This window comes from Quercus lobata, chromosome 1 (assembly GCF_001633185.2).
Source record: "Quercus lobata isolate SW786 chromosome 1, ValleyOak3.0 Primary Assembly, whole genome shotgun sequence".
Lineage (NCBI taxonomy): Eukaryota > Viridiplantae > Streptophyta > Magnoliopsida > Fagales > Fagaceae > Quercus > Quercus lobata.
The window spans coordinates 18,752,367-18,778,614 of record NC_044904.1 but is presented as its reverse complement, the minus strand read 5'-3'; the positions used below and the strand labels follow the sequence as shown (position 1 = coordinate 18,778,614).

At 33.9% G+C, this 26,248-nt stretch overlaps 1 protein-coding gene across 1 annotated transcript in view; it reads left to right on the top strand.

Annotated features, from left to right (window-relative positions):
- Nucleotides 1–7,575: 7,575 nt before the first annotated feature.
- Nucleotides 7,576–26,248, top strand: part of LOC115981984 (structural maintenance of chromosomes protein 3) — a 28,246-nt gene continuing 9,573 nt past the window's right edge. Inside the window, exons 1-26 of the mRNA XM_031104454.1 lie at nucleotides 7,576–7,973; nucleotides 8,684–8,724; nucleotides 8,883–8,958; nucleotides 9,550–9,588; nucleotides 9,702–9,769; nucleotides 9,856–9,927; nucleotides 11,182–11,261; nucleotides 11,374–11,452; nucleotides 11,577–11,694; nucleotides 11,785–11,960; nucleotides 12,696–12,941; nucleotides 13,204–13,325; nucleotides 13,922–14,066; nucleotides 17,153–17,325; nucleotides 17,404–17,503; nucleotides 19,721–19,857; nucleotides 20,026–20,227; nucleotides 21,071–21,158; nucleotides 21,249–21,398; nucleotides 22,305–22,456; nucleotides 22,896–23,087; nucleotides 23,210–23,393; nucleotides 23,479–23,549; nucleotides 23,635–23,786; nucleotides 24,211–24,379; nucleotides 24,471–24,617. Of these exons, the coding sequence (XP_030960314.1) occupies nucleotides 8,710–8,724; nucleotides 8,883–8,958; nucleotides 9,550–9,588; nucleotides 9,702–9,769; nucleotides 9,856–9,927; nucleotides 11,182–11,261; nucleotides 11,374–11,452; nucleotides 11,577–11,694; nucleotides 11,785–11,960; nucleotides 12,696–12,941; nucleotides 13,204–13,325; nucleotides 13,922–14,066; nucleotides 17,153–17,325; nucleotides 17,404–17,503; nucleotides 19,721–19,857; nucleotides 20,026–20,227; nucleotides 21,071–21,158; nucleotides 21,249–21,398; nucleotides 22,305–22,456; nucleotides 22,896–23,087; nucleotides 23,210–23,393; nucleotides 23,479–23,549; nucleotides 23,635–23,786; nucleotides 24,211–24,379; nucleotides 24,471–24,617 (3,153 nt within the window). The 5' untranslated portion in view covers nucleotides 7,576–7,973; nucleotides 8,684–8,709. The remainder of the gene's footprint in view (nucleotides 7,974–8,683; nucleotides 8,725–8,882; nucleotides 8,959–9,549; nucleotides 9,589–9,701; nucleotides 9,770–9,855; nucleotides 9,928–11,181; nucleotides 11,262–11,373; nucleotides 11,453–11,576; nucleotides 11,695–11,784; nucleotides 11,961–12,695; nucleotides 12,942–13,203; nucleotides 13,326–13,921; nucleotides 14,067–17,152; nucleotides 17,326–17,403; nucleotides 17,504–19,720; nucleotides 19,858–20,025; nucleotides 20,228–21,070; nucleotides 21,159–21,248; nucleotides 21,399–22,304; nucleotides 22,457–22,895; nucleotides 23,088–23,209; nucleotides 23,394–23,478; nucleotides 23,550–23,634; nucleotides 23,787–24,210; nucleotides 24,380–24,470; nucleotides 24,618–26,248) is intronic.

Below are 26,248 nucleotides of genomic sequence, written 5' to 3'. Positions count from 1 at the left end.
TTGTAAATCATATCAGCATATATTTATGATCATTAATTTTTTCCAACCACTGCATGATAATCTAGAAATCAATCTTGCTATCATGGAAAATATCATCATTAAAATCCTTATTTTAAAAATCAAAAGCATGTTCTTCTTCGCTTCTTAAGTATAAAATCAAATCATCAATTGTATCCGTAGCCAAACAAATCACAAGATATATCTAATTCTAAAAATCAAATCATAAATTGTATCCATTGACAAACAAATTACAAGTGATATCCAATTTTGTAATCAAAAATTAATAAACCAAGCATTCAATTAATTAAGACAAATCCTAAATCATGAGAAAAACATGATTGAACTCATATCTAGAATCTCATCTTAGTCAATTGATACGAAGTAATAACAATTTAAATCATTAAAGAACAACTATTGTGGGAAAAATCAAATTACATAAATATTACTGATAATCCTTAATAAGGTTTCATCCTCAACCTTAATTATAAATTTAGCTACACATAGTAATTGAAAGAAAACACAAAAATAAAATACTAAACATTAAACTAGACAAATAAAATAAAACTAACTGTCATGGAAGAAGTAGCCGCAACTCTCTACACATTCAGCCCTCAGCCCTAGCACTAGCCTCAGCCTCCCTGAATTTTGCCCTAAAGAGCCTTTAAATAGGTCAAGGAATCTTATTACAAGTTGAATTCCTGCTTGGAGAAAATCCCAGATTTTTAGGCTTCACTTAACCGACAGTTTTGGTCCATTTAACGTCATAATTTGGACTTTTGGTAAACTACAAAGTTGTAGCCCTTTAAGCTAACATTCCAGCCCAACTTTAATCATCTCGATTGGACATCTGAGCCGAAAGTTATGCCAAAAATACTAACTGATGTGCAATCTGGAATCCTAATCCGAATTGGACTTGGATTTAGTGCAAATTTCCTTTGATTCCTTACTCCAATTGGACTTAAATTTAATTGGGTTGGTCTTTTCTTGAATTCATGCCTGGCTGAATGTAAGTTGGCTTGATTCAATTGGCCTAGCCCCACTTTGCATGTAAAGCCCTTGTTACCTACAACACAAAGATATTATATAATCAGTCACAAAATAACATAAAAGTAAGGCTAAATATGTAGATATGTGAGTACTTTATTGTATATATTTCATGCACATCAACAATATTACTATTAGACTTCTATTTTAAAATAAATGGCTGAATATATAGGAGTATTTTGGGAGTTTTAGTAAAAAATTCATTGAATATAATTCCATTCTCTCCAATTCCTCCATATTTTGAGGGGAATGAAAATTTGAGGTTTGAAGGGAATAGAGATGAATGAGTGTTCATTCCTACCTATTTCATTCCCTCCCACTTAAACTCCTAAATGAGGGAATGAACTTTCTATTTCTTCCATTAAAACTTTCAAATAAGGGAAATGAGAAATATTCTAAAAATATTATTTTCATTCTTTTCCATTGTATTCCCTCCTCCCAATAAGTGCTAAGGTTTCGTTTGAGAGTTCATAAAGGATTAGAATGGAATGGAACGGGACAGAACGTATTTAAGTAAGGGAAAAGAATAAAAAATAAATGAATGAAATTGAATTAAGTAACCTTATTTAGATGTTTTAAAATAAATAAATGGAAAGAAATAGAAAGTAAGTAATCTTGTTTGGGAGTAATATAGAAGAAAATGAATGGAATAATTTTATGACATTATTACTATTAGACCCCTATTTTAAAATAAATATATAGGGTATTTTAGAGTTTTAGTAAAAAATTTATTAAATCTAATTTCATTCCCTCCAATTTCTCCTAATTTTTAAGGGAAATGAAAATTTGAGGTTTGGAGGAAAAATAGAGAAATGAATATTTCTCCTATTTATTCCATTCCCTCTTGCTTAAAATCCCAAATAAAATAATGAATTTTCAATTTCCTCCATTAAATATCCTAAACAATGAAAGGGAAGAGTATTCTAAAATTATTATTTTTATTCATTTCCATTCCATTCATTTCCCGCTTGTCAAATGAGGGCTAAGGGTATGTTTGGTTGGAGGAGTGAAAAAATGAGAGGATAAAAAATATTTAGTTTTCCCTTTTGTGTGTTTGTTTGGAGGAGTGGAAAATTAGGAGGGATGGAAAACTCTTTTATTTGGTTAAGGAGAAAAATGGGAGGATAGAAAATGTAGTTTAAATAAATTTACTCTTATGCCTTTATTAAATAATATGTAAGAAATAATTTATTTATACTAATTAAATAGTATAAAAATTAACATATCATACATATAAAATTATATATATATATATATTTTTTGTTATGGATATCATATTCATATATCTTTATATTGGGTATAAATTTTGAAAATCTAACTGTTAGATTGAATGTTCTTATTGTATTATTCATGCTTACCAAATTTCAAGAAGATCAAAAATCAATTGCTATGCCATCAAACAAATGTTAAAATTTCAAGTTTTTATAATATAAAATTGTGTATAAAAAATAAGTTTATTGATCAAATAATAAATAATATCCGATTTGAATGAAATTTGATATATATATATATATATATAGAGAGAGAGAGAGAGAGAGAGAGAGAGAGAGATAAGTTCAAGTTACACCTGGTGTAACTCATATAAACTTACACATTTTTTACACCGAAAAATTTCTAAGAGATCTAACGGTTAAAAAAACACCATTAAATGCTAATGTTTTCCACCTTACTACATAATTAATACTAGCATTCTCTCTCTCCTTATTTATTGCTTTCCACTATATAATATATATATATATATATTTTTTTTTTTTGATGATCCACTATATGGTATTTTCTTCAACACAAACTAACAAAAAAAATTGAAAAATAATCTCATAATCATTAATTTCACAAAACTACCCATAACAAGAGTCAAATGACTTTCAACTTGCTCCTTAAAATAAATAAATAAAGGAACTTATTTATAGTTTGTAAATAATTATTCAATATACTTTGTCTAGGCTAAGGATACTTTTTTTTTTTCTCCTTTTTTCAACAATCTACGGGCTTATAAAAATCAACTTAACTTCTTTGGACTTGAATTCTATTGCCTAGTCACTGCCAAGCTTCCACACAGACTTTATCTCAACTTTTTTGCTGACCTTACAAAATTTTGAAACAACATTAAACCCTCCAAAATATAGCATTACGTACTCTTTGTACTAAAACCCCTAACACAAACACTACACTAGTGTCTTTTGGCAACCACAAAATGGCTTAATTTCTTATATATGCTATTCTAGAATGCACAAAAGGGTACATGATCCAACCTATTTTGTCTATAAATACTAAGGCTTTTTGCACTCCTTCATCTTCTCCTTGGTATTCACTCTAGGCCTAGAGTCTGGACATATATCAAAGAAAAAGAAAACAAAAAAAAGAAAAAAAGAAGGAAAATGAGCATCAATGGATTTTTTCAGTATTTCAATGTTTTATACTTGGTCTTAATCTTTGTGGGCTTCTATGGTTTTGTACAGGGACGATTACTCACAGAAAAGAAACCTGACCCAAAAGATATTGCTGCCAGATCTCGTTGGTTGGTCTCTCAGAATTCCTGGGGAGTCTTAAAGTATGCTATCCCTCTTTACTCTCTAGCTTGTTCGCTCGAAATGGGTATAGCTGTGTTGTATAGAACCTTATATGCGTATAAGAAGATAGAGCTAAATTATCAACATTACGGGATTAATTAGTGATGTCAATAGGTGTGTATATATATATGCACACTACAGTAAGATGACAACTAAAGTAATATTATTTAAATATTTTAAATAATAGTTTTTTTATTAGATAAATTAAGGATTGCCCGTTAGATAATGATAATAGTGGAAAGCAATAAATAAGGAGGGAGAGAAAGAGAGGGAGAATGTAGTATTAATTAGGTAGTAAGGTGGAAAACAATAGCATTTAATATTTTTTTAACCATTAGATCTCTTAGAAATCTACAGTGTAAAAAATGTGTAAGTTTATAAGAGTTACATCAGGTGTAACTTGAATCTATCTCATATATATAAATTTGGAGATGTTCACTGGTCTATATTACAGCTCAAAGACCATTTTGCAAATCTAGACATACATTACAATAGATTCTCTTAGTTAGAGGAAAAAAAAAAAAAGAAGAAGAAGATCAACCATGGAAAGTAGTGAGAGTAACAACAAGAAGGAAAAAAAGAAAAAGAAAAATAAGAGAATGATGAGATGAATGAGATACAAACAAATCAAGGAAGACATTAGGGTGTGTTGACTATGTGGTGAAGTGGGTGGCGGTAGGTGACATTCGTGAGAAACATTAAAATTTGGGGCAATTTTGTCATTGTGCTGGAATAGGAGTTTTCATGCTTGTTTTCTCTCCATTTTGGAGAGATGAATTTTTGTTGGGTCAGAAGAGAAAATGCCTGGAAGGCTGGACCCCACTAAAAAATTATCATTATTTGCTCCTTACCAAACAACACCAAAACCTAATTTCTTTCATTTACCTTCTATCAGGGAATGAAATTGAATTTATTTAAGTAAGGGAAATGAATGGAATGAAATTAAGTAACATTGTTTGGATTTTTTAAAATAAATGAAAGGAAAAGAATGGAAGGTAAGTAATCTTATATGAGAGTAACATAGAGGAAAATTAATGGAATTATTTTATGATATCATTACTATTAGATCCCTATTTAAAAATAAATGGCTAAATATATGAGAGTATTTAGTAAAAAAATTATTAAATCTAATTTCATTGCCTTAAATTCCTCTCAATTTTTGGAGAATAAAAATTTGAGGTTTTAAGGGAAAATAGGGAAATGAGTATTCCCCTACACATTTCATTTCCTCTCACTTAAACTCCCAAATAAGGGAATGAATTTTCATTCCTTCCATTAAAACTCCCAAATAAGAGAAATGAAGAATATTTTAAAATTATTATTTTCATTCCATTTCTTTCCCTCCTCCCAAATGAGGGCCAGTGGTATGTTTAGTTGGAGGAGTGTAAAAGGGGGAGGATAGAAAATTGGTGGGAAGATAGAAAAAGATTTAGTTTTCTTTCATGTGTGTTTTTGTGAAGGAGTGGAAAAGTGAAAGAAATGAAAAACTCTTTTTTTTGGTTGAGGAGAAAAATTAGAGGATAGAAAATGTGATTTATATAAATTTACTCTTATGCCCTTATTACATAATATGTAAGAAATAATTTATTTGTACTCATTAAATTATAAAATAAAAATGAACACATCATACATATAAACTTATATTATTTTTCTTTATTATTATATATATTCTAATCTAATATGAACAAAATTTCCCTTCAAACTAGGGGTGTGCAAAAAATCGGTAAACCAAAAAAACCAACTGAAATCGGCTAAACCGAGTTCAATTTTTTGGTTCGGTTTTGGTACGGTTCGGTGTTGGATTTTTTACCCCGAAATTGATCGAACCAACCCATATATAGATATTTATGTAAGTTTAAAACATAATAGAGTGAGTAGCTTAGTAGAATGGCATGCGTGTGTCGACCACTTGTTCATAGGTTTGAGTCTTCACCTATCCATTTTGAGTTTTGATTTTTTTTTTAAAACCCTAGCGTCTTATATATATACTTATAACCCTAGCATCTTCTAGCCGCCCCTCACCCAATTTTCTCTCCCTCTCACAAACACATACCCTGCATCTTTTTCTTTTTTTGATATCCACATACCCTACATCTTATTTTTCTCATTTCTTCTAGCACCAATTCTCTCTCTTCGTTTCTTGCTATGGTATGCCTTCTTCTTGATTTTGTTTCTCTCATCCCAAATCACCCATGCTTGTACTGGGATTCCATGGGTTTTGTGTCATCCCATGATGTTTGTTTTGAAGAAACTTTGTAGTTGCTACTTTTGTTGTAGATGGTGGCCTAATCTTAGTTTGTGTTTTATGTTTTTTGCTGTGTTGCTTTGTATTTTGTGTTGAAAATAGGGTCTGTGTTGGTCTTGCTTTTCTTGTTAGTTGTTGTCCATTTGATGCAAAAAAACTTCTTCAATTTTTAATTGCTTTTGTTTCTCACATTCCAAATATCGAAACTCGACTGAACGGAAACGAAACTGAATGCAATTGGTCGGTTCGACGTCCCTTCCTTACAAGTCGGTTTCAGTGCTCAAAAACTAAAACTAAAATTTTCGGTTCGGTGCGAAAACTGCGTTCAACACCAACTGACCTGAACTGATTACACTCCTACTTCAAACTTCTCATGTATCTTTATATTGAATGTAAAATTTGAAAATATAACCGTTGGATTGAATGTTATTATTATATCATTCATGCTTGGAAAATTCCAAAAAGATCAAAGATCAATTGTTATGTCATAAAAAAAATGTTAAAATTTCAAGTTTTTGTAATTTAAAATTGTGTATAAAAAATAAGTTTATTAATTGAATAGTAAATAATATCTGATTTGAACGAAATTTGATATGCATATTAAGAACATAAAGAACATAAAATTTAATGGTTATATTTTCAAATTTCACACCAAAAAATGAGTTGCATGAGAAGTTTGAACACTCTTGTTTTTCTTGTTGTCTTCTATGGTCCAATTAGTTTTGGTGATGACACATGACTTTGTTTGGATAGGTTTGCTAGGGCTTCCTGGCTGAAGGATGACCTTATTATCTATCCTATATATATATATATATATATATATATATAAATCTAGACATGTTGTTGGGTGGAAAAAAATTGGGGCAATAAAAAAAATTTGGACACGATCACTAGTCTATATTACAGCTCAAAGACCATTTTGCAAATCTGGAAGATCAACCATGGAAAGTAGAGAAACTAATGACAAGAAGGAAAAAAAAAAAGACAAAAAAAGAGAAGGATGAGATGAATTACCATAGACTGTGCAGAGGAGATACAAACAAAGCAAGAAAGACATTAAGGTGTGTTAACTGTGAGGTGAAGTAGGTGGAGGTGGGTGACATTCGTGAGAAGCACTAAAATTTGAAGGCGATTTTGTTATTGCGTTGGAACAGGAGTTTTCATTATTTTTCTCCTTACCAAACAACACAAAAACATATTTTTACTCATATATTTTCCATCCTTCTTATTTCATTTCTAACCAAACATACCCTAATTATCCCTTTTATTATAAGCTATTGGATTTGTATAAGAAAAAAAAAAAAAAAAAAAAAAAACTTCAGGCGCACTCTACAAACTTAATAATCCCTCCTATTATAAGCTATTTGGATTTGTATAAAGTTAGTCTAATTTGCGTGTAACAAGAAACAGGAATCCAAGAAACTTACCTTGTATTACATATCATAGAAAAAAGAGAGAGAGAGAGAAATCTTACAAAAAGAAGGAAAAGAAAAAGAGCAAAAAGAAAATTAGTACAAGCAACAAATTATGTGGCGGGGTAAATTTATTTATTTAATTTAATTAATTTTTTTTTATAAATTTGGTCGGAACGTGGAATAGCATAGCCCAACAACCAAACACCAGAACTGGTCACAACAACACAGAGTACTGAGCAGTGCACAGTGCACAGTGCACATTCCGCCCCAACGAACCCAACCCAACCCAACCCAACCCAGGCCCATCAATTAATCATTCATCGTTGTTGTAACAATTCCTTTGCTTCGCTTCATTGCGTGTTTCATTTTCATCTTCTTCATAATTTGATATTTTGATTATTTTCATTCAGGCTCTTTCATCTGGAGCCAAAGAAAAAACTTCCTATTTTGCCGCCCTTTTTTTTCCACTCTGCTACTTCGCTCGCTGTGCTTCAAAAATCAAAGGACATAATACAGTGCTAAAAGTTCGCCGTTGGTGCACAGCACAGCACGGCACAGTTCAACACTCATCCTTACAACTACACACCCTTCTATTTCAAGTCAACTCACTTCGATTTTCACTCTCCTCCCTCCATTTCTCTCTCTCTCTCTCTCTCTCTCTCTCTCGCTTCAATTCAACTGCTTCTTCTGGTAAAGTAGGTAAACTCCCTTTTTTTCCCACTCAGTTCTCTCTTTTCCTACTTCACAAGCTATAATTTAGTTTTCGATTTTTCATTTTTCACTTGCTGAAACCCTAGAATTTACTCTGCTCTCACTTCCTTTTTTTGTTTGTTTTTTAATTTAAAATTTTAAATTCAGATTTTCGCGCACAGACTCTGGTTTTCACTTTCCAGCATGGTAGGCTAGGGTTTGCTTTGCACTCTCACTATGGAAGTGTTTTTCACTTTTTCTCGCTTTCTAATCGGAAAGTGCTCTAGGTTTTGGGTTTTTAGAAAATAAGTGTTGCTTTAAGTTTTTTGTTTGTTTTTTTTGTTTGGAATTTAATTACCGTAATTCCCTTGAATTTTTGTTTCCAGAAAAAGCGTGTTTGTTATATGTTGATAGAACAGTGATTGTACTGTGGATTGTTTGGTAGAATGGCACCTGAACTATCTGCCCTAAAAATAGTTCAACTGTCCTTAACTGGGCAGTGTTTGTTGCTTTTAGACTTTTAGTGAGTGAATTCACCTCGAGTAGCAAGTGAAGTAAACACTGAAATGGGAAATAAAATTTTCAACTCATATCTTGTGTTGGGTATGCTTATTTTTATTTATCAAAAAAAAAAAAACTATGATCTACAAGGCTTGGTCGAGGTTTTTGAGTTGTGTATTAACAACTGCTGATAGTTATGCATTCACATTCTTGTGCAGAGGCTGGATAACCTGCTGATTTCAGCATGTATATCAAGCAGGTAAATTATTCTTGGCTGGTCTGAGCAAAGGACTGAAAATTAGATGAAATTTTGTTCTCTATTTTTTATTTGTTCCCGAATCTTTTGAATCTTTCATTTTATTTGATTTTTGAGATGTATATGTTTTTTTTTTTAATGTCTGGGGTTTTTAAATTTAGGTTATAATCGAGGGGTTTAAGAGCTACAGAGAACAAGTCGCTACTGAGCCTTTCAGTCCGAAAGTTAACTGTGTTGGTAATGGTTTCCCTGTACTTGTTCAATATTGTTATTGATGATTCAGTGAGATTTTATTCTGAAGTTTGTGTGTTTATCACTGTTACATTTTTTTTTTTTAATTATATTTTTTGTTTTATATGAGAAACATAATAATTTAGTCTTTTTTAAAGGTGATTATTATCTGCGTCTAAGTCACTGAATTAAACTGCTTGTGAATATGTGTGATGTCTGATATAAACAATTAAGTGGTAAAGAAAGTCTTCAAAGGCCAAGTTATTGGCATTAATTATCATTGGATGACAAAAGTCAGTGTTATCATTGAAGAAACTTCTCAAATGAAAGTTTCTTTCTAGAACCATTTTGAGTTCTTACCAGATTTATTATCTAGTTAGTAGATGGTTTTTCATGCGAAGCAAGGAGTCTTAGAAAGACATTATAAAACATAGAGTAATTGTTTTGTCCTCCCTTTTGAAATGTACTTTATTCATTTGCATTTCTTCTTTTAATAGTACTAGATGCTTATCTATTAAAGTGTGTGTATTACATTGTTTTATGTGTGATTGGAATATCAATAAATGCTTTTGTTTATTTGAACTATGTCCTCTGCAGTTGGTGCCAATGGATCTGGAAAAACAAACTTTTTTCATGGTGAGTACCTGATTTTGGGTACTTTGTTTTTATCTGTTGACTGATGATTTTTTGTTGGAAAGAAACTGATAGTAAAACTTACTTTTTGGTACTTAAAATGTCTATCTTTATAGCGATTCGATTTGTATTAAGTGATCTCTTCCAGAACCTGCGCAGTGAAGATAGGCATGCACTGCTCCATGTATGCTTCGCTACATATTTTGTTCATTGTCTAGAAATCATGTTGAGTTTATGTTTTAATGAATTCTATGTATCATTATTATGCAGGAAGGTGCTGGACACCAAGTATTATCTGCTTTTGTGGAGATTGTGTTTGACAATTCTGACAATCGTATTCCGGTAATGCTTTGTACCTAACTTTTTTTTGATTGATATAACACTTTGTACCATAGCAATTTTATTAGTGTAGCAAAAAGATATATATTTTTTTAGGGGAGGGGGTTAATGTTAAACCTTGATGTTTTCTTTAAATCCTTGGTAGCTTAAATTTTTTTTTTTTCCTTCTTTTTCATACCTTTTGCTTGTTAGTACATGATAAACTGGTGCATTTGTTAGGCATAGTGTTGCTTTGTTGACTGGACTGCCAACTATTTTCTGAAAGCTGATCTCTCTTTTGTGATTTTATTTTTGCATCATTGAAGGGCATGCAAAGAAAAAACTAATAGTTAAGAAAAAAATATCAACAAATATATTAACAGAAAAAGGGTTGTTCTGTTTGATTTTATATAAGCCCATTTTAATGGAAGTTGGGATGATCAAATACAGTAAGCTCATTTCTAAAATCCACTTCCCCCTTTTTCTGTGCTTTATCTTCTTAAATTATGTTGTGGCTTCAATGAATGAAGAAATAACCTACAGCTCTGATATAGATGGCAAAAAGACGAGTTTTAAATATTCAAGTAACTGGGGCCCTTGACTAATAATCTGAAATTTCAATTACCTACCATGCCATGCCAAAAAGCAGCATTGAATCTTTCACTGTCCAGTACTGTTTTATATTATTTTGATGACATGTCCAGTATCCGTACCCAAAAATTTTGCTTGTTTATTCCAAGTTTTGAACATTATGTGAGTCAGATACCTTACCTATCAAAAAACAAAAAAATGTGAGTCAGATACCTTGACACATTATATCTCCTGATACATTTACCCTAATCCATGTAACACACCAGACCAGAGTACACTTGAAGGCCCTTAAGTGATGAGATAAATTATAAGGTTGTCTTGGGGAACAATTACAATTGCGGTTTTATAAGTTCCTTTTATCTCTTATCTTTAGTTTTAGTTATTAATGTGGACTATGTAAAACAGTGAAAGTAGCTCCTGTATACAAGAGCTTTCTATTTTTTCTCTTTCGAATACGATAACTTAAGCTATAGTTGTTTGTATCATGTGCCAATCAAAAAAAAAAAAAGGAAAAAAGATTTGTTTGTACAATTTAATATTACTTTGTATAGTTATAATCACTGCTACTCCTATTCTTTCTTTGTTTTTGCTAGAACACCCAGAACTGAGGGATGTTGGATGCTTGATTGTATGGGTTGTTTTCTCATTTTTTTCACTGCTTTAGTATGCTTCTCCAACACTTTTCAGGTTGATAAGGAGGAAGTGCGCTTGCGTCGAACAATTGGTTTGAAAAAAGATGAGTATTTCTTAGATGGAAAGCACATCACGTAAGTTTTGAATCTTGTTTGAAAAAGACCATATTCTATGTCATATATGATTATGTTCGCTAGCGCCCTTTCTTTTAAATGATGAGCCTAACATGGGTAACATGATTTGCAGTAAAACAGAAGTTATGAATTTATTGGAAAGTGCTGGGTTCTCTCGCTCAAATCCTTATTATGTTGTGCAGCAAGGAAAAGTAGGAGCATGATTTTTCTATTATTGAACTTTGTTGTTACCATTTCTTTCTGCTTTATGATTCATCAGGCACACACTTATTCTCTTTTATTATCCCTCTTTGGGATTTCTGGACTGTTACATAGATAGCATCATTGACATTGATGAAAGATGCTGAGCGACTGGATTTACTGAAAGAAATTGGTGGCACTCGAGTTTATGAGGAGAGACGACGTGAAAGTTTGAAAATTATGCAAGAAACGGGCAAGTCCTTTTTTATTTCCCCCTCCTTTTCTTTTATGTATGCATGTATGTATGCAAGTATATATAACTGTTTTTTCACCTGTTAATCAGGAAATAAAAGAAAGCAAATAATTCAAGTTGTTCAGTACTTGGACGAGAGATTAAAGGAACTGGATGAAGAGAAAGAGGAACTTAAAAAATATCAGCAGCTTGACAAGCTGCGAAAATCTCTAGAATATACTATTTATGACAAGGAAGTTCATGATGCTCGGCAGAAACTGGCAGAGGTCAGATAATTTAGATGCTTGGATGTATGAAGTTTGCATCATTTCTTTTTTCTTAATTGGAAAGGAATATACTTTATTCTCCTCATCTCAATTAATAATGTGCTAATTCTTCAACTGCATATCCTAATGAGAATGTAATCAGAAAATGTATCTTTATAAAAATGAAGAATAAAGAATGGTCAGGAATGTCCACCTTTTCTGACTAGCACAAAGCAAGCACATTGTCTACTTAGAATTCTCTTTCCTTCTGGACAGGAGTATCAACATGGAAATAGAGCTTTTCAACGGGAAAAAATTACAGCAGCCTTAATGTAAATATCACTATAGGATCTATTAGTCTGTGGACTGTGACAGATTTTATTCTGCAATGAATCAACAATGCAGCAAGTTGGAGGGGAATGTGTTACTTCCTTTCCATGGACACCAATGTTCTAATGTATTTTGGTGCGAAAGTTTTTCAGAAAATATATCTAATTCTTTACAATAAGACAAAAATTTAGATTTTGAGTCTCATAGCTTATAAAATTGATACTCAACATGAATGAGATAAGTCATAGTGTTGTGCATCCTCTACAGTGTATCATGTATTTTTGAATCAATAGAAAACATATTTTACTTATAGTATTGTGGTTACTAGGAAGTGAAAATGTATAGTGGCCAAAATAACTTTTGTTTTATTCTTGTATAGCTGTGGCTTTGAAGCTGAAGGTTATATAATTTTCACCTTGATTGCAGGTTGAAGAGGCACGAAATAAATATTCTGAAACATCAACGAAGATGTATAATAGTGTGCTGGATGCCCATGAAAAGGCCAAGGACTTGGAGGAGACATTGAAAGATCTCACAAAAGAAGTTCAAGGTTTAGTCAAGGAGAAAGAAGCTTTGGAAAACCGACGAACAGAAGCAATAACAAAGCACACAGAACTGGAGCTTGATGTCAAAGACTTACAAGAGAAGATCTATGGAAATAACCGAGCCAAGGTATTGTTATGGATAATGACAGTATATATCAGTTCATATATATATATATTGACGAGAGTTACACCTTGTTAATGTTATATCACTTAATAACTTTCTATTTGATGAGTTTTTGACAAATCCACCATTGTATTACCAATATTTCCTTAGACTCTTAATGCTTGCAAAATTTAAAGATGATTAGAGATCAATAGGTATGTGTGTGTGTATGTGTGATAACAATTTTGCAAATATTGGTGCTAAACTTGCAAGTTGCATGCTTTAGGAGGATGCTACAAGACAGCTCGAGATTCTACAGAAAGAAATTCAAGACTCAATGGATGAGCTTGACAAAATACATCCTTTTTATGAGAATCAAGTCATAAAGGAAAAGGAGATAACAAAGGGGTATGTCTATGGCAGTTAGTTGATACTGGAATGATTTCTATATACATGCTCTTCATAATGTATGCCAACTTTCTAATTATTAATATTTCTTCTTCATTGAGAATTTTATCTGTTATTTTATCTCAGTAGATGTATGTATGTATCTATGGTACATATTTATATATTAAGGCAACGTGCCTTCTGTTTGCAAAGGTTGGTTTGTTTGGCTTGGCTAATACCTTATAGCTGAAATAAATCTGTTTAGTTGCACTTTTTTGTTTAAACCAACTGCAATTTTTTTGGATAGGCTTGGTTAATGCATTTTAGTAGGCAAACAGTGGTCTTAGATTAGTTGTGCTTGAAAGTCAGTAAAAAATTTGACTTTTCCCTTTCATCCCTTTTATTTTATGTGATTCTTCTTTCTGTTCCTATGCTGTACTTCCTTTTTATTCCTCTGAACTCTGGTGTGGAAGTAATGTATATATTGATGTATCTATGCTTGTATATTTTATCAAATGTGCTTGTCTAGCCAAAATGATTGAACTTATTGTGTGCTTTGGAGAAATTTCCTGTTGGTTGCTAAATCTTTTCCTAATCACTGTTTCTCATGTACTTAGAATAATGGAGCGTGAAAAGCAGCTTAGCATTCTTTATCAGAAACAAGGTCGTGCTACCCAGTTTTCGAGTAAAGCTAATCGTGACAAATGGCTTCAAAGAGAAATTGATGATCTTCAAAAAGTGCTTTCTTCAAATTTGGTGCAGGTAAAGTGTTGCTTTAGTAAACTAGAGTGCCATTTTGGATACTACATCATAGTGTTTTCTAAATATTTTATATGGATAGAACATGAGGATCTTTTAATTTATCTTTCTTGGTGAAGAACTATTTTTTATTTTTGATAGGTAATCAGAAATTTATTAATAAAGAGAAAAAAGAAAAGAAAAGTACAAGTTGTTCATGATGATGAAAAAGAAGAAGAAAAAAAAAAAAACAAACAACACAGCAAAACAAGAAATTAGGAAACTAAGCTAAGAGAAAACATAAACTCAGAGAGAGAAGAACATTCAGTAAAACCCCAACACCGAGACCACTCCCAAAGACTACGTTGGCATAAAACTTTTAACTCGTCCAAAGTCTTCTCATTATCCTCAAAGGAACGACGATTTCGTTCCAACCACACAATCCACATTAAGCACCCTGGAACCAAATTCCAGATGTCTAAATTATGTTTCCCGAGCCACTGATGCCAACAACATAACAAACCCGCCACTGATCCTGGCATCACCCAATGAATACCAAAGGCCTGAAGCATAAAAGTCCAAAGGGAATGAGTAATAGGGCAGTGAAGGAGAAGATGGTCTACTGACTCCCCATCACAACAACACATACAACACCAAGTAGCCAACGGGCGACCCCTAAGCATTAGATTGTCCAAAGTGAGGATCCGACCATGAGTAGCTGTCCACAAAAAGAACGCCACTCGCCTAGGAATCTTTGGTTTCCAAACACCCTTCCAAGGAAACAAAGAATTCGAAGCACCCCGAATCGCATGGTAATAAGACCGGGTGTCAAAATTTCCATCACCCTTCAACTGCCAACAAAGAGTATCACTCCTATCACCCTGAGGAATGCGAGTTTGGATAAGCTGGAGAAGAGAATAAGATGCAGCTAACTCCCAATCTTCAAAAGCTCTATAGAACCTTAAATCCCATACTCTAACAGTACCCCCATCTGGCATCCACAAAACCTCAGAGATACAAGCATCCTTGACCGCTGAACACATATAGAGATCAGGATAGAGATTTTTTAGAGTATTATCACCAATCCACCTATCATGCCAAAAGCGTATACGAGTGCCTTCACGCACTACGAAAGACAGATGCTTAGAGAAGCTCTCCCACCCTTCATTAATGCTTCTCCATAGGCCACACCCATGAGTCCTCCTGCACACTTTAGAGCACCACCCCCCTTGGCCCTCACCATATTTTGTGGAGATAACTCGCCGCCAAAGATGGGTATCTTCATGCCCATATCTCCACAACCATTTCCCTAATAAAGCTTGATTAAAAGACACCACACTTCTAATCCCCAAACCACCCATCTTGATGGGTAAACACACCTTTTCCCAAGCCACCAAAGGATATTTGAAACTCCCCTCAGAAGATCCCCAAAGAAAATTCCTCTGAATCCTTTCCAATCTAGCAGCCACAGCTTTAGGAATAGTAAAAAGAACTATTGAAGGAAAATTACACCATCTTTGACACTTTGGTCATCTAAGGGTCCTGTCGGAGAATTCTGTTATCTGAAAACAATTACTTGTTCTTTTTCATTTTTAATGGCAATGATGAATTACATCAAAAGCATATAGAGTATGTTGATGTTGGAACAACATAGCTGTAGAACCCCACAGATTTTTCATATTATCAAGCAAATGAAAATGTAAGTTACATAAGGCAGCATATGGGCTTCTGTGAAGTCCTTGAAAGTAAGAGAAGACCTGTTTGCCATGATATACGTCACTTTCTTTCCAATTTGGGGACACAAGAATTTGAACAGATGAATTCCTTTTTTAACATGTTATAATTTGTCTCCACCATTCGAAGTTGCAATAACATTCTTTTCAACATGTATTACTCTTTCTTCTCTTTATTTTCGTCTTTGTAAACTTCATTAAAGGATCTTCTGCCAGATTCATGTACTCCATTTTCTCTGTGATAAAGTATTTCTTGCCGACCATGAAGCCATTCGAAGCTTGATTTCTTACCCTTTAATGGGGTTTGTATTGTTTCTGTTTTGTATCTTTTGGTGGCAGAGCTCTTGAATGTCATGGATCAGTAGGTTTTTAACTCTTGTTCTTTATGATTGAGATTAATTTTGTTCAAGAATCTCTACTAAATGATGATGAAAGCCTTGATTGAAGCTATTAACACCTTTGTCATGGTATAAAAATGATACAAGAGGTTGATAATCCATGCATTCAAGAGAGAGTTTATGATTGAATTTGTTCAATTTACAAGGCTATTTATAAGCCTAGGAGTTACATGATGACATCACCCTCCTACAACTAAAACTCCTAATATTTAGCTAGCAATAGCATATTTATAACACGTGGAATTCCATTTACAAGCTAACTATAGCTACGCATTTAACACATGCTGAAATTAATTGAATCACATGGCATATCTAACAACGTTCCTAATTTTTAGCACATGCACATGTAACTACCACATGTGGGCCAAAGCCTTGCCCTAATTAGCACATGCTGAATTTGGTCACAGAAGAGCTCCCTTTATTTTTGGCCATTGCCATGTCATCATATCTCCTACATTAAAATAAAGTGGAGTCTGTACTTCCATGAAGTTGTTGAATGTAGGTGGTGTGAAGATTGCACTTCATTTTCTGAGGCTCCAAGTTGGCCGTGCTTGGGAGATTTGATTTCATTGGCTCTATCATGGGAATACCACCACCACCCCCTCGCCTCCATCGTGACCCCCCCCCCCCCCCTTTTTTTTTTTAATATATGCCTCAAAATTTTGATTCCTGCATTTCCCTGATGTTGGCGGTCTCATTCATCTGACTTTTCTCCTTTTGGAAAACTAATATGCTTATTTGCTTTGAGAATGATGCTTGGTTTGGTTGAAGAAATCAAAACCACACATACATGGTCATAAGTTGACTTGTCTGTACTACCTTGCTTCCAACTCATAAACTATTGCATAGCCTTGTGTTTGAATTTTCCAGTTCCTTTATTCTCAACATTAATTAGTTTTATTGAAATGAAATTCTGTATAGTTTATAGGTCACTTTTATCTTCTTTTTTTTGGGTCTTATCTGTTATTTTTGGTAGCAGGAGGAAAAACTTCAGGAAGAAATTCGCCGGCTTAATGCTGAGTTGACAGAATGGGATGCCTACATTGAGTCTCGCCGAACTGAAATTGCTACGTTAGAATCCCATATCTCCCAGTCACGTGAAGGGTTCAGTCATCATAAAACTGAGAGAGACAAGCTGCAAAATGAGCGAAAGTATGATCTATGTGCTTTTGTTTTTGGTCAAGGTTATTGAAATACTCCAAGATGCTTAAAGTGTGGTTAACTGTGTAGGTACTTATGGAGCAAAGAAAGTGCACTTTCTTCTGATATCAATAAGCTGAGAATAGAAGTTGAGAAGGCAGAAAAGAGCCTTGATCATGCAACTCCTGGAGTGAGTAATCTCATTTTAATTTGTTTTAATTTCTCAATTTTCTGAACATGGTTGTCAAAATGCGTAGGGAAACCTTCACATTGGTACTACTGAGTTTGTGATTTATAAAAATTGGCATAATCAAATGTGTATGTATCAGGCTTAAATTTTATCTGTGTTGGTAGTTGCTCACAATTATGTTTTTTTTTTTGATAAGTGCTTACAATTATGTTGTTGAGTGGTATAAATATGATATGATTCACCATGCATTTTACAAAGTTATGTTTCATGGTTATGTTGTGGTAGGTATGTACACTTTGAAAATTGGATTTTATTCAATTCCCAGTACGCAATTTTAAAACGGGATGGGAGTTTATCTAGTGAGAACATATATTGTAGACAAGAGTTTTATGAAAAGAGTTTTGTGATAAGTTATACTCAAAACTATTGTAGACAAGTTACACTCAAATTTTTTTTTTTTTTGATAAGTAAGTTACACTAAAAATATGCAAAATCACTGGTTTATATCAATAATGTCAAGATCCTATAGTTTTAATTCAGTTTTGGTTTATTTTTTTGAGAATATAAAAAAGCTCCAAAAAGCGTGCTCTGAGCTTTTTGAAAAAGCGCAAAAAAGTGCACCTATAGCGCACATCTTTGAATGAGCCTAGCTTTTGAGGCAAAAAGCACTTGAACCTTGGGGCTTCGAGCTTTGAGCTTAAGTGCGCTTTTAACAATGCTGCAACACTCACAAACACACATATTCAAAACCTTGTATAAATAAAAGCTAACCCAAATCCAATTATACCCAAATTAAACTCTCAATACCAACTAACAAACTCACAAATAAGGCGCACATTTCATAGTCCCAACACATCCAGTGGTGCTTTCTCACTCAAACAATAGCCAAACTCTTTTCAAACATGTGGGTATCTTATAACCCCAAAAGAATTGTTTCTCTAAGAGTCTTCTCCTTTGTCAATGTGAGAGGACCACCTGGACCAAAGCCACCAAACTCTTCACAGTATTTCCTAATATATATATATATATATATAGGCTCTAACTTCTATTCCATGGTGAATGAGAAATACTACATTTTTGAACTAGTAAACCAAATAGTATTTTCACAATGAATAGAATTTTTTTTTTTTTTTTTTTTTTGTGTGGAATCAATTTAATTTCCGACCAGGAGATTGAAATAAATATGGTCCATTAGATAAGGGCTGGGTTTCTAAAGTGAAAGGAAAATTTATATAGAATTGCCATTAGATCAATGATGCTTTATTTTTTATTTTTAATAGGTAATAAGACTTTTATTGAAAGAAATGAACATTGTGTAGTGGAAATGAAAAATGATACAAAGTGTTTGGTTGGTAAGAAGTAAGACATTCCTAATACAAGTGTAGTGGAAATGAAAATGGTAAATTATAGGTGTGAAAATAATAGATGAACTCATCTGTTTAAAGGTGGAGTGGCTCTATTGAGAAAGGGATGAGATAGAGTAGTTTAAGATGTTTTGGTTATGCGTTGCAGAGAATGCTTAATGCTCTAGTGAGAAAGGCTGATCTAATTTGAGTCAAAGTAGCGAAGAAAGGTGGAGAAGGGCCTAAAATAATATGAATAGATGTATTGAACAAGGATGCAATATATATTTGGATAGAATAGAATGGAGAAATAGGATATATATGGCCAACTCTGCATAGTTGAAAAAGGATCCATAAAATTGACCCTAATTTAATTGGAATTAAGGTTGACTTACGTGATCTTAGCCTTTATCTTAAAATATTGTGAAATATAAATTTGTTTTTCCCTTCACAGATATGTACAAAAAATCACAAAGGTGATAATAGAATTCTATCTTAAGCTTATTGTTGTTTGAGAAATCAGAACTTTGGATGCAGTTGGTGACAAAAGCTTTCAAAATATTTTTTTTGTTAAATTTTAATAACTAAAAGAAAAATATAAATGCTAATAGCATATTTGTCTATTAATTTGTTGTGTTTCCGTATGTATCAACATTTCATCATAAATGTGGCTAAGAGGCCTTACATCTTGTATATTCCTCAATGGATTAATCATGAGCCTCTTTTTTTAATTTTTTATAGTTATGTTATCTATCTCTTATAATTGTCTCTCTCTTAATAGTTGGTTTTGCAATGGATTCTATGACAATAACATAGTTGTTTTGTTATGACAGATCTATCTTCTCAATTTTTTATTCCATTGTGTAATACACAGGATGTGAGGAGAGGGCTGAAATCTGTTAAGTCCATCTGCAAAGAGTATAACATTCGTGGGGTGTTTGGTCCGGTCATTGAGTTGCTTGATTGTGATGAAAAGTTTTTTACCGCTGTTGAAGTTACTGCTGGAAACAGGTAAATATGATTTCTTTTTGGGGACTCTTAATTCTTGGAGCTGCATCTTATTGTAATGTTTTTGCCTGGTAACCGGTTAAAATATCTAGTAGTTTTTGGACCTTCCATGTTGTGTGCGTTCGATAATGAAAAAAAAAAAGTATTTGACATCTGTTTTTGTCTGAACAGCTTATTTCATGTGGTGGTCCAAAATGATGAAATATCAACCAGGATAATTAAACAACTTAATTCATCGATGGGTGGAAGAGTTACTTTTATACCTCTGAACAGGGTGAGGGCTCCCCATGTGTCTTATCCACAGAGTTCTGATGTGGTACCCCTGTTGAAGAGACTAAAGTTTTCTCCCGATTATCATGCAGCATTTGCACAGGTTTGTATCTGCCATGGGTTCTGTTCCTTGTTAGAAACACATTTTGTATCCCTGCATGGTTACGATGCTAGATTAGTAATTTCCCTGATGGATTCCTAATATTGTTACTTTTTAACTTCTTTGGTTTTTACCATATGGTGAACCAATAATTTAGTCATTAATGCGCTAATATTACTGTAGGGGATTATTTGTTTGTGTAGTTCCTTTTTTTGATAACTGTCATCTTGAATTTGAAGTATTCATAATCAAGCTCAGTTACTTACACAAGAAGCTTCAAAGGTGGTTTTAAACCTTTAGTGGATATTGGGAGGCCAGTGAACTGGACAATTTTGAGTGCTTAGAAGCAACTTAATGGTTTATTGTTGAAATGGAAAATGTAAAAAGGTTAATATGTGTGTGTGTGTGAAATTCCACTTTATTACTCTAAACACAAGTATTCAATTGGCAGGTATGAGAGAGAGAGAGAGAGAGAGATTTATCATTTATGATAGTAATTATGAGATTTGATCAAGTGTACAGTGAAAGATGATGGTGGCCCGTGGTCTTTGTTTGGTATATTATTGTTATACTTATAGTAAGGGTAAAAGATATTAAGAAATTTTATTGGCTTTACATCTTTTGAAAGATTTTGCTAAAGGGGTAGACTTCTTTCAAGTAAATTAAAATTGTTGGTAGGTTAGCCTTGTATTGCTTCAAAAAGAGTACAAATGTGAGATGGCTTACTGTAAGATCTATTTAAAATTATATTGCACTGTAGGGTTGTTACTGTTTATATTATTATCTCGACTCCTGTTGGATGTCCTTTGACGTTGCTTTTAATCTTATATATTCCCTTGTACCTAGGTTTTTGCTAGGACAGTGATTTGCAGAGATTTGGATGTGGCCACCAGGGTTGCTCGCAATGATGGTCTGGACTGCATAACTTTGGAAGGTTGGCATAGAAGTGCACTGTATTAATTGTTTCAGAAACTTTGGTCAGCCACTGATGGCTTCACACAATTTGATTTTTATCTTATAACAGGTGATCAAGTAAGCAAGAAAGGGGGTATGACCGGTGGCTTTTATGATTACAGGCGCTCGAAATTGAAGTTTATGAATATAGTTGTGCAGAATACAAAATCTATCAACATGAAGGAAAAAGAACTAGAAGAAGTTAGAAATATGCTTCAAGATATCCTTTTGACATACGCTTTTATCTTTAGCTGCATTGGTTCCATTCTTGTTTTTGTATGTGTGTCTTTTCCTAACACATATACACATAAAAAGAGCTTATTGCATAGCTATGTACTTCATACAAGTTTTGATGAATTCCGGTGCATTATTGATGTTAGAATAATGGTTAAATAATTGAATTCACAATTTCTTAGTAACTTAGGCATTTGGTACAAGTGGTGATATATCATGGTATCAGAGAGGTGGTCCTGTGTTTGAACCTTGTCACCACTCTAGCTTATTTTGAAAAAAAAAAAAAATTTCGGTCCCACTTATTAAGGGGAAGTATTAGCCCACGTGTGAGGGGGAGTGTTAGAATAATGGTTAAAAGCTTAAATTCACCATTTCCTAACAATTTAAACTTTTGAGACAAGTGATAATTTATTTATAATGTTGGTTTTTATATAGAGATCTCATTGTTTATCACGATGGCTGAAAAACTGTAATGTTTCACGAGAAGTTTCTACAAGAATAATATTGATGGAGCTTATTGAGTGGCATATTTTAGTTGGGACAGCTTATTCAGAAAATGTTGCTAGAAAAATCAAAGCTCTCAAATTGTAAGGTTCAAATAAGTAAAGGACAAGGTTTTCCTCCTCCAAACTCATCCAACCCACTATGTGGCGATTTATAAGACTAACCATGTGTATTGTTTAAACAAGTCACATGACTTATTCAAAATTTCATGTGACTAAAAGTACACGTGGGTGGTCTCTTTAACTGCCATGTAATGGCTTTGAGGTAAACTTTTTCCGTAGGTAAAAATAGACCATTAACAGACGGCAGTCTCCAAAGTAGGTGCTCTTCCTCATTATGAATGGTTTCCTGTGTTCTACGCCGTTTGTTTTTGCTTAGCTAGTCTTACAGATCGACCAGAAGATTACAGAACTTGTTTCTGAGCAGCAGAAAATTGACGCCAAGCGGACTCATGACAAGTCAGAATTAGAACAGCTTAAACAGGACATTACAAATGCTAATAAGCAGAAACAATTGATCTCTAAAGCTCTTGAAAAGAAGGTATTTTACTTTTGATTATTTTGTATATTGCCTTGGCTAACATTCTCTATTAGTGGTTTTTTTTTTTCTTGGCTTAAATACACTTTTGGTTCAAAAAGTATAGCCCATGTGCGATTTTAGTCCTTGGAGTTTGAAGTGATCACTTTTAGTTCTTTAGATGATGTGACCAAACTAAAAATTGACACGTCGTCACTCCATTAGACATATTAGGGATGAAAAGTGACCAATTTAAGTTTGTTTGGGACTAAAATTGATCACTTTAAGTTTTTTAGGGACCAAAAGTGATTTTTTTAAGTTTATTAAGGGCTAGAAGCGATCACTTTAAACTATAGGGACTAAAATCGCTCATTAGCTAAAATTTAGGGACCAACACTGTGTTTTGGCCTTTCTTTGATATGTTTCTGTTTTGTCCACTCAAATTCTTGTCAATTGTTTGTAGGAGAAGTCACTTGCAGATGTACGGACTCAGATTGATCAGCTTAGAGCCAGTATGACAATGAAGCGGGCTGAAATGGGCACGGACCTTATTGATCACTTAACACCAGAGGAAAAAGAGCTTTTATCACGATTGAACCCTGAAATTGCAGATCTTAAAGAGAAGCTTATTGCTTGCAAGACAGACCGTATTGAGGTTTGAGAAATGCATTTTGAATTTCTTTTTCTTTTTCCCCACTGCTGGGCAGCTTTATTGTTGTTGAAATATATTATTAATTTTGAATTTAAGTACTTATGTATATGATTTTCAATTATTAGACTGAAACAAGAAAAGCGGAGCTTGAGACCAATCTGACGACTAACCTTAAGAGGCGAAAGCAAGAGTTGGAGGTCATAATATTGTCTGCAGAGACCGAAACTTTGCCTGGTGAAGCTGAATTGAAGAGGCAGGAATTGAGTGATGCTAAATTATTGGTTGTCGATGTCACGGAGCAGCTTAAAAGTGAGGGCTTCGAATTTCATTCAACACATTTGTATTTTGCAGTTTAATGTATGGTTCCATGTTTTGACTGCAATTTTCTCCTTAGGAGTTTCTGACCGTATGGATGACCTTACAAAGCAACTCAGGATGCAAAAAGATGAAAAGAATAAGTTAAAGGTACTTATGCTGGTTGTTGTTGGTTAAGGGGTCAAGGTTATAATTTCTCTCTTTCTGCTGCTGAGATCACCACTTGTTGATGCAGAGTTTGGAGGATGAGTATGAGAGGACACTTCAGGATGAAGCCAAAGAATTAGAACAGCTATTAAGTAAAAGAAATATGCTTCTTGCTAAACAAGAAGAGTACTCAAAGAAAATCAGGGAATTGGGTCCATTGTCATCAGATGCTTTTGAAACGTATTACCTCTTTTTTTTTTTTTTCCTGGCTGGATCTTTTCAATTTTGTCTCAGATTCGAAGTTTGCTTTGTGTCTAATGTTTTCTGAATGATATTCATGTCTAGAGTTATTTCGATTTTTTCTTCCTAAACTAGAGAAGTACTTGATAAAAATCAGGGAATTGGTCTATTGTCATCAGATGCTTTTGAAATGTATACTTCTGTATTTTTTCTTTTTCATTTTTTCATTTTTCTAGCTGGATGTTATTACTTTCCATAAGTTTGAAGTTTCCTGTCTTTAATGTTTTCTGATAGATGTTATCAATGTCTGGGTCTATATTTTTTTCATACTTTAGGTCTCAAATTTTATCACAGTATATTTCTTAACTGTACTTGTATTTTCTTAATTTTCAATAACTCTTTATATTGAAAATGATAATGACAGGTATAAACGGAGGAGCATCAAAGAATTGCACAAGATGCTACAGAGGTGCAATGAACAACTTCAACAGTTCAGCCATGTAAACAAAAAAGCACTTGACCAGTACGTAAATTTTACAGAGCAACGAGAAGAACTCCAGAAAAGGCAAGCTGAACTGGATGCAGGTGATGAGGTATTATTCTGGAATTTCTATACACAAACCTTTAAATATAACATTTTGTTTAAAATATGAACTTAAGATATGCTTTTCTGAAATTCTGCAGAAAATTAGAGAACTTATATCTGTTTTAGATCAGCGCAAGGATGAATCAATAGAACGTACTTTTAAAGGTGTTGCTAGGCATTTCCGAGAAGTCTTTTCTGAACTTGTGCAAGGTGGCCATGGCCATCTGGTTATGATGAAGAAAAAGGTTTGTTAGTGTCTTTCATCTCTTCCAGCTTTTGTGTTAACCCTGTCACTATTCTAGTGAATCTCTGGAGGAAAAAAAAAAATCATTTCTTGGTCTCACTTGCTTTCTGATTATCAGACTCACAAGCTTGAACTGGATTGTTTATTTGATTGAGCTTGATTGGCCATCGGAGATAATAAATAAAAATCCGTAACCTTTGCTAAGTTGTTTTAAAAGAGCCTGTGCTTTTGGCTCACCTTAATTCAACCTTAAACAATAACTTTAGAAGGTAAGTAAGCTTATATGGTTATACCTGTTATTCACTGTCTTGATGTTTAGTTTGAGAATGATTTGTGGTGGATCGAGATCTTAGAGCTAGATAAGACTTTTTACACAATATCTCTCTCTATTAGAGGCCCGGCTACCTCAAATTAGTCAGAAATATTGTTCCCGGTTATTTTTTACGTCTGTCTTGGATTGTTATGGGTGGGTTTCGCAGTTTTTTTATTGAATCGAAGTTGTTTCAATTGGTGGTTGAGGAAGGGGGGAACTTTTTTTCCCTTAGGATTTATGAACGGGGAAAGTATTTCATGCAATCAGTTTTTATGGGTAAGAGTGCAGCACGATGGTTAATGCAAAGCTTGGAACACACAGTGATTGGGATTAACCCCAAACACTTCTTCACGCTCAGGGAAGGAGACATTGCTTACACAGTGCAACGGGGCTCTAACTCGTTTGGGCAATATTTGTTAGTAACAGAGTTAAAAGTTGGCGGGATGAGAAGATCGATCATTATTCCTACAGGCAAGGCACAAGGAGGTTGGAGGGCATTTGGTATTGAATTAAGGAGAATGCTTGAACCTTCTCATTATGCGTTGGGTGTTCCAAAAGCTGTATTGTCTAAGTTGGGTTCAGAGGTTCACGCTTCTTGGTCTTTTGTTGATACGGTAAAAGCGTCGATGCAGGGACGGAAGCATGCGCTCCAGCCCTCCATTAAAGAGACAGAGAAGATTCAAGTAGTGGAGAACACTATGCCGCCTCCGAGAGATGAAGATGGGATTCAGGTGGTGGCTTTTGAAGTTCCGACTAATAAGGCTACTCCGATTGCCGGGGGTGGGGTGGAGGGGAGTCACCGTGGTATTAATGTAGATGCTAAGGTTAAGGAGAAAAACCCGGAACAAAATAAATTCAGATTGAATAATTTGAATTTGAAAGAGGTTGATTTTGGTAGGGAGCGTCAAGTTAGGAGGTCTAGTTGGTTAAGGAAAGGTTTGACTGTGGAAGTAAATGAATTTGGCAAGAGGCGGGTGTCTTGGCAACGTTTTAGGAGTGATAAGCAAGCTGTAAAGTGGGTGGCACGGGATGATCTTTCTGCCCAGGTTGGCATTCAGGGTATGAACAATGGGTTTTCTGAAGCCTAGGCTGATAAGAGCTGCTTAGGCCCACTGTTGCCTAGCCCTTTTTCTTTTGAGGCAGGGGCTTGCTCCAAGCAGTCCAATAATAAACCCAGCCCAAGTTCTACAGGCCCATTTGTGGAAGGTGGTAAGGCTCAAGCAAACACATCAGGCCCGAGCTCCACATCAGATGGTATGAGTGTTAGTGTGCCACCTGCGAGCTCGGCGATTGATCTTCTACCGACACGGAGGACGGCG